The 8,388-nt window shown below is 42.4% G+C and overlaps 1 protein-coding gene and 1 pseudogene across 1 annotated transcript; one reads left to right on the top strand and one right to left on the bottom strand.

Annotated features, from left to right (window-relative positions):
* Window positions 1–2,268: 2,268 nt before the first annotated feature.
* On the top strand, window positions 2,269–2,924 carry LOC110327730 (annotated as a pseudogene).
* Window positions 2,925–4,912: 1,988 nt separating this feature from the next.
* On the bottom strand, window positions 4,913–5,952 carry LOC110333063 (olfactory receptor 13G1-like). Its single transcript, XM_021214465.1, has one exon. It carries the CDS (start codon window positions 5,911–5,913, stop codon window positions 4,951–4,953), a length of 963 nt encoding a protein of 320 aa, XP_021070124.1. The 5' UTR covers window positions 5,914–5,952; the 3' UTR covers window positions 4,913–4,950.
* Window positions 5,953–8,388: the final 2,436 nt, after the last annotated feature.

Raw genomic sequence — 8,388 nt, 5'->3', positions numbered from 1 at the left:
AGAATAAGTGATGGTTGGGCTAGATATTGAAGGATATTGATTTTTGTTTTGAGAAATGATAAAGAAGTGGACAAAAGGCATCCTCTTACCCATTTCAAAAAAAAGGGGGGGGTATCTCCAGAGAATAACAGTCCAGATAATTGGCACCTACAGCATCAAAGAGATAGAGTTGACCATAGCTGGCTGCAGGATACATTTTGCAGAAAGGACCATAGGGCTGTCTCAGATGGGCTTCTACTGACAAGCTACATAATATAATCATTTTCTTGAGGACTCAAGAAAGTTACAGTCTTATTGGATTGAGTGGTAGATGCCAAGTACCAAGGCTGATTTTAAGGGTACTCAATGTGGTCTGCAAGAGGAAAAATACAAAATGGCACTAAAGGACAAATTTGACCAAGTAAGAAATGACAAGAAACCTGGCGTACCCAAGGTTGCAAGATGAGAGCATGCGTGAGTGATGTTCAGGAAGTTTTCGCTATAGGCTCCCATGACTATTTGGACGACAGAGGTAAGACATACTCTTTGATTCATGGAACAGGGATTTCCCAACTCAAGAGTATTAAAATACAGTGAAAGATGGAGCTTTGCTCCACAGAACACCCAACCCCTAACAACCTGAGTGGCTGAGGCTAGGTTGTCCTGTTAGACCATTAAAACCTCATAGGAATAACTCAAAAAACCGACAGTGACAACAGTTATGTGAGTATTGAGCTGGAAGTACCTGTGGCTTGCAAAAGGATTAAAAACCACAAAAGTGCTTTGAGTTCACAGGTCTGGAGTTTGAGGATCTCTGAATCAATAGATTTGAGATGTGTCAGAGGATAGTGTCTTAGGGTTTCTATTGCTGTGAAGAGGCACCATGACCACAGTAACTCTTATAAAGGAAAACATTTAATTGTAGTGAGCTTACAGTTTACAATTTTAGGCCATTATCATCATGGTGGGGGAATGGCAGCACACATTTAGACATGGTGCTGGAGAGGTAGCTGAGGGTTCTACATCTGGATTGGCAGGCATCAAGAAGAGGCAGTGAACACTAGGCCTAACTTGAGCTTCTGAAACCTCACAACAACCCACCCTCAGTGACACACCTCCTCCAGCAAGGCTACACCTACTCCAAAAGGGACACATCTTCAAACAGTACCATTCCTTATGGGCTAACAGGGATCATTTTGATTCAAACCACCAAAGATAGATATAACCACAGATTAAGTGATCAATCATGTTATGTTAGGCTCAGAAAAAACAAAAAGTAATAGAGAGTCTTTTGAAGGAAGATCTGATAGCATAGTCTCCACTCAAGGTAGCAGAGATGGTACAGTAGCTCATGAACTAGGGGAATAGGCTGTGTGAAAATCACAAAATCCATAGATGTGAAGGTCTGAATAGGTATGTCCCCATACACTCAGGTGTTTGAATGTTTGGATCATAGGGAATGCAATATTAGGAGGTATGGCCTTGTTGGAAGAGTTGTGTTACTATAAAGGTGCTTTGAGGATGCTCAAGCTACACTCAGTGTAGCACCCAGTCAGTCCCCTTCTCTGTCTACAGATCAAGATGTAGAACTCTCATCCTTCTCCAGCACCATGTCTGCCTGGAAGCTTCCATGCTTTCTGCCATGATGAAAGTGGACTGAACCTCTGAAACTATAAGCTAGCCCCAAATAATTGTACTCTTTATGAGAATTGAGAAGATCATGATGTCTCGTCACAGCAATGGAAACGCTAAGGCTATCACAGCATTTGCTTCTCTGAGTGATACCACTGGTGAGGAGAACACTGGCTGTTCAAGTTATTGGCCCAGAGATGTCTCTATTATATCTCTAGCAAAGCACAGCGTTTGGAGTTAATTAATCAGGAAAGCAAAGGCAGATATGAAACAAGGCATCTTCTACTTTGTTTATACATTTATGAAGATGATAAAGGGATAGATGTGCCTCAGAACCTAAAGCTATAGGATGGAAGGTTAAAGGGTAGAAAGTAAAAAATAAAATGGAGTGTAGCAGCAAGTAATGATTTTTTTAAAAAGCTCCCATGGGAGAAACACATGCACTCCTCATATTTCTGAGACCAGGGCAAGTTTGAAAGTAATCAAATATAAAAAATCAAACTTAAAAATCATGAGCTATAAACTTTTCTCAGAATTCTGAAGACACACAGTGTTTTGGGTACAGTTCTCACTGATATTGAGCTCCAACCAGACACTAGTGATTGAGTTCCGCTACAGAGGTTCTCAGAGCATTGCAGTCCATGACTGTCCTGAAAAATGTCTTTCTCTCCTGTAAACCAAAAGGCTTATGGGAAATGTGATAATTCCTTTGGATCTGTATGCCACCAGGTGCTGGTTGGTCTAATTTCTAAGAAAAACACCAACTTTCTCCAGGCATGTATGGCTCAGTTCTTTTTCCTTGTGTTATCTGTACTTTCTGTGCTGCTACTGCTGTTCATATTCATGGTCTATGATCACCATGTAGCCATTTGCTTTCTTCTGCAGCGAAGCTCTAGAATTAACCCACACATATAGGAGACTTGTGAATAAGCATGTGGTCCATCCGTGCTCTAAATTCTTCAATCAGTGCTGGTCTGATGAGATGGCTATCATTCTGTGACTCCAAGGACACCCACTTCTGTGAGATTTGTCAGTTTTTACTGTTCTCCTGCAGACCCTCAATTGTAAACAACATCATGACTCCCATTGCCGATGACTTTTTTCAGAGGCATAACTTTCTGCCTCCTTGTTGTCTTATGACTATATCAGCAGCAGCATCTAGCACATATGTTCAGCTGAGGGGAAGCAGAAGGTCTCCTCCTGCTCATCCCACATCATTGTGATCTCTCTCTATTACTCATCCAAGTTTTGTGCCTGCTTCCAACTACTGTCCAGAAAAAGTTATTTGCCTGAATCAATATAGCAGGCTCTAATCCATCTAGGCTGCTACTACCTAGTCAAATTGTACTTTACCTACATCTAGGTCTACCATGGCTCATATATTACATCCCAATTGCAGTTTCCTTTCCTGCCATTCTTTCTAGTTTCTGCCCCCACATCTCTTCACTCCACCAGATGAATTCATTGTTCATTTTTCTTTCAGAAAAAAGCATGTGTATCCTCATGCTGCTCTCTCATCGTGATCTCATCTTGAATCCTCCTAGTCTCACCACATGGTTTCTCCACATCTTCCTTTCTTCATGGTACTCCTCTATCCTTTTGTCTCTGCTGGGTCCCCTGGACTTGGATTTGAAGTCCCACCCAATTCTCTTCTGCTCAATTGGCTAATTAGTTGACCAGCTTTTTATTAACCAATCAGAGGTGATGAAAACAATTTACATAACATAGAGACATCAGATGCTTGATCATGCCATGATTTGGACTGCAGCTAGATATCTGTGCCTAGAAATCAGCATCTGAATATACAGTGCACAAAACTGTCCCCCAACAGTTAAGTTGCTAGTATAAGATCTCCTTATGAAGGCATTTAGTGCTATGAATTTTTCTATAGCACCACTTTCATTGTATCCCATCATTTTGTGTAGATTATGCATTCATTTTCATTGAATCTAGGAAGTCTTTCATTTCTCTCTTTATTTCTTCCTTTACTCAGTAGTCCTACTGTTGAAAGGGAACAGAGAAATTTAAACCCTTCTCTCCTTTTGCATTGTTCCATGCTTACCTGACCTCACTGAATATGGACACAGCTACCCAATGAATCCTCTCTGGAAACACTTTACAGATAATCACGGAAATGTGTGTCAGCATTATTCTTGGAGATGAATCTAGTCCATGAGCATATAAATCATCATACCATGATTTATTAACATGGTCTTGTTTTCCCTTCTAATTTTCTCCATTCTATTTACCTCATTTGGTAATCATGTCTTTTTGACATGGCATCTGTATTAATCATGTGACTCTAAGTAACATACAGAAAAACACCACAGTGTATGAAATAGTCAAAGTATATATGATCACACCAACATGAATGCTTTCATAACCTTTTTATTTCTGAATTCATGTCACAGGAGAATAGAGCTCATGTCAGGTTAACATTACATACAACATGAAGTATTAAATAATAGTAAACCTTGAAGGGTGGTCATGCCACACAAAACTCATCCAGGCAGGAGAATGATGAGGAAAAAAGTTAGAGCCATGAATTAGCAAACCTTTGCAATGACATGGGGTCTGAGAAGAAGCCACTAGACCAATGTCTGATTCTTGCCTGACAATTATGAATGTTGGGATAAGAGACATTTTGATAGGAATCAGATGCTCCCAGACACAGCCCCTAATACAGTTCCTCTATGGGACTCTCCTTCCCTCAAATTGTTTGATAAACCAAGCAACAGGAAAAACAATGAGATAAGTATATGAAAGATGAAAATGGTCAAGTCAGGCTAGAAAGATGTCCAGAACAAGAGTGTGTTGGGGGGTGCAGGGTGGGTAGTCATGTTTCTTCATCTTTAACCATTCACTTGTGGCCAAAGAAACAGAAGATAAAGAATTTGAAATAGGATCACGAAAAGGACTTCACTCAATATGTGACAAGATTTGATTTGTTTAGTCACAGAAATATCTTTTTTATTAGATATTTTCTTTATTTACATTTCAAATATTANCCCCTTTCCTAGTTTCCTCTCCAAAACTCCCCTATCCCCTCCCCCTCCCCCTGCTCCCCAACCCACCCACTCCCATTTCCTGCCCCTGGTATTCCCCTATACTTGGGCATAGAATCTTCCCAAGACCAAAGAAATATCTTAACATTTAATAGTGCTGAACTTATAAGCACACATGTCTAAGTATGAAGTAGAAATGGGAAAAGCTATCTAAAACATTAAAAAGAGTAGAACTCTGCTATTATCTTGTAGACAGTATGACATAGACACTACAAACTTTGGAAAATTAAGCCAGGCTATTACATCACAGAACTTGGTTGACCTTTTTAGCTCATCACCCATTGCTTTTAGAATTCATCTCCAAGCTCAAAGTTCTCAATAGGGAAATGAGTTTTTTAAAGGATGTTTTGAATTCCTTGTTTCTCAGGGTATAGATAAGGGGGTTCAGAGATGGGGTCACAGTGGTGTACAGAACAGCAATGACTTTGTCCAGGAACCCAGCAGTTCCTAGGGCTGGCCGAACATAAGTGTATAGAACAGTGGAATAATAAAGGGTGACCACAACCAGGTGGGCAGAGCAGGTGGAGAAGGCACGCTTCTTGCCCTCAGCTGAGCGGATGCGCAGGATGCTGGCAATGATGAAGCCATAGGATGTCATTGTCAATAAAAAGTTCAGGCCTGTCAGGAACATGTCTGCAATGACAGTCATGATGTCATTGATAAAGGTGGGACTACAGGACAGTATCAAGACAGAAGGGATCTCACAGAAGAAGTGTGTGATGAGATTGGGGCCACAGAAAGACAATGGCAACATCAGACAAGTGAGCACCAAGGAATTGAAAGCTCCAGTGAACCACACAAAGGTTGCAAGGGCCACACAGGCCCTGCCGCTCATGAGGGTACCATAGTGCAGTGGCCGGCAGATTGCAAGGTAGCGGTCATAGGCCATGGCAGAGAAAAGCAGAAGCTCAGAGCCCAGGACCCAGGAGAAGACAAACATCTGTGTGAGGCATCCCCCATAAGAGATGCTGTTCTCTGCCACCAGGCTCTGCAGAACTTTGGGCAAGACAGTCACAGTGCAGATCACATCCATCAGGGCAAGGTTGACTAGGAAGAAGTACATGGGAGTGTGGAGGTTGGGACTGCTGTGGATGGTCGCGATAATCAGGCCATTGCCAACTATGGATGCCACAAACAAGGCAAAGAAGAGGCAGAAGAGAACATCCTGGATCCAGGGGTCATCAACAAACCTTTGCAGGATGAACATGGTCACAACTGACTGGTTTACTGGAGCCATGGGAAGCACTGTCTAGGCTAAGGATGAAGCTTGCACCTTGGGCCTCTGGTACAAGTAGTGATCGTTATTGTGATGAATTAAAGTCATTTTAAAGCATAGGTAACAATCAATTATATGTAACCAGGAACCTGTTCTGGTAAGAAAAATTGGTTTAATTTTATTCTCATGCCTCACAGACTAAAGAAAATAGCAGGTCAAAGATAAACCCTATACAGATTCAGTCTGTGAACATGGGTGGACCCTGAATGAAGGATTCTGAGCAAATTGCTTCATACATGCTGCCGTTTATGGGAGAGATTGCCATTCTTGTGTGAGCCAACCAGGACATAGTTATTGGAGACTGTCTTGTGGAACATGGGGAAACATGAATAATTATGAAATGACTGAGAAAGGGGCAGTGAGAAGGGATTACCCTGGGGCTGGCTGCTGTCCTAGAGTGGGGAAATCACACACAGAGCATAAATAGAATGCCTCTCTGGAGACAGAACCAAATGTGGTCTTTATGCTAACATGGCTTCTCATCCAGATGAGAGGAACCCAGAGCTTCCTGTCTTAGAACTCGATTCCACTAGCACATGAAGCTAGAGGATAACAATTCAAGACACACGTACAACCTGTGAAGAAAATGTAGGTCTCTACAGGGTCCCTAGGGTGTTTCTCAACACTTTGAGCCATAGGAACTCAGCTGGTCTCAACCACAGCTCCTACAAGGTTACTCAGAGAGCCACCTAAACAAATCAGACAGTCCTTGTAAAACTTCACATTGCCTGCTCCTGTCTAGGATGTATCTGAAATACACAAGACTGCAAGTGTTGAGAAAGCAGCCTTGTGTTGCTAGGAGAGGGAACTGTGGTCACCATGACTGAACTCATCTAGACTATGTGTACACTGGTCACTTGTCACTTCCCACTACCAAACTCTGCCAATTGGGGTCCAGTAAAGGATAAGTCCATGAATGTGATTTATGAACCAGAAGCTAAGGCTAAGCTAATGGTGACAGGGAACAAGACCTGCCAATGGAGAGTGCCACACGAAGAGTACACAGCGTGATCAGGTTGCTCTCATCTAGCTTTCAACGCAGCATGAAAAGACATTTACATATTCAGGTTCCTGAATAAAGTGTTTACATATTTCTAGAAAAGCACATTCTAAAACAGAAAATAGTCCTGGACACACCTTTACTGGAGCTCCAAACACACTATACAACTCCTCCATTACTCCATCCCACAGTGCTCCAGAGGGGGTTTCCAGGAGAGGGGTGTGGGTGTCTATGCTGTGCTGGCTCTGTTTTCTACCTTCCATCCAGCAAACTAAGCTCAACGTAATTAATAATGGTACAGCTTGTGCTAGCAGGCCTCGGAACATTTTCCTGGGGTTGGCCTTCATTCTTTGCTTCCAAATGGCCCCAGATGGTTCACATGATCAGTATGCCCTCTGTTTCACAAAGAGTTTTACTAGTCACTGGATAGTCGCTAGGATGTGCACATGGTGTCTGAGAATACCAAGAATTACAGACCCAGTGCTGGGTTTCACAGACAAAATACAGGAAGCTGAGACAAACAAAAGCACCCTTACAAAAACAGGTCTAAAATACTCCCTAGAAAATTATGGTTCCAAATAATACTTGTTAACTGATCAAATGCAGTTTGATCTGAACTTCTGTATTTTGTCTATCCACTGAGGTCCACCCAACTCCATATATCCCTCTCCTTATGAGTCTTTGAGGACAGCAACAATTGAGGATGTCCCTGAGTCTGGATCCACATATCTGGGAGATGAACCACTGTGTCAAACAATGAGAATGTCCTTCCCTGCCCCAAACTTACCTCCAATAATTGCCTATGCAGAGGGGCCAGGAGCAGTTTGCTACCCGTTCTGTCTAGGCAGCCTGGCAGGAGAAGAAGAGAATGAAGTTGAGGAAAATTCCACATCCTGGGGAAAGGGACATGACCTCAATAGTCTGTCCCCACTAGGATGAAGGTGAACTGTCCATGGCAATGGGTGCTCCACAGAGGCTAAGGAGCTTGGTGAAGGAACTGCCGCTAATTATACCCACACAACCCCCACATCTGTTCTCTACTTTCTGTTTGAAAGATTGAAACTTACTCCCAAATTACAACCAGCACATTTCTACCACGTCTTTGTGTAGCTGTGGGTGAAAGATGAAATCTGTATGGGATGAAACTATCTCCATATGAGAAAGTCTGGAAGAGTCACATGGGTATGAAACCTACCTGTATGTCCAAAAACATGTGCCTGAGTCTCCAGCAAAGTATATGCAAAGGAACCTGAGAAGAGAGGGGAGGGGAGGGAAGGGGAGGGGGAGGAGAGAAGAGAGAAGAGAAAAGAGAGAAGAGAGAAGCAGCTGTGATTGCACTATTACCCGTTACTCCCTCCCTCCAGCCCTTTACTTCACTTCTCTCTGATAGCTCTTGGATCTATTGATCCTCCTTTGTGAATATCAGAAACATACAT

This window comes from Mus pahari, chromosome 1, assembly GCF_900095145.1.
Source record: "Mus pahari chromosome 1, PAHARI_EIJ_v1.1, whole genome shotgun sequence".
NCBI lineage: Eukaryota > Metazoa > Chordata > Mammalia > Rodentia > Muridae > Mus > Mus pahari.
This window is presented reverse-complemented; position numbering and strand designations above follow the sequence as displayed.

Excerpts from the sequence above, each read along its gene's own strand:
- LOC110333063 (XM_021214465.1), bottom strand. The coding sequence starts at position 5,913 with ATGGCTCCAGTAAACCAGTCAGTTGTGACCATGTTCATCCTGCAAAGG.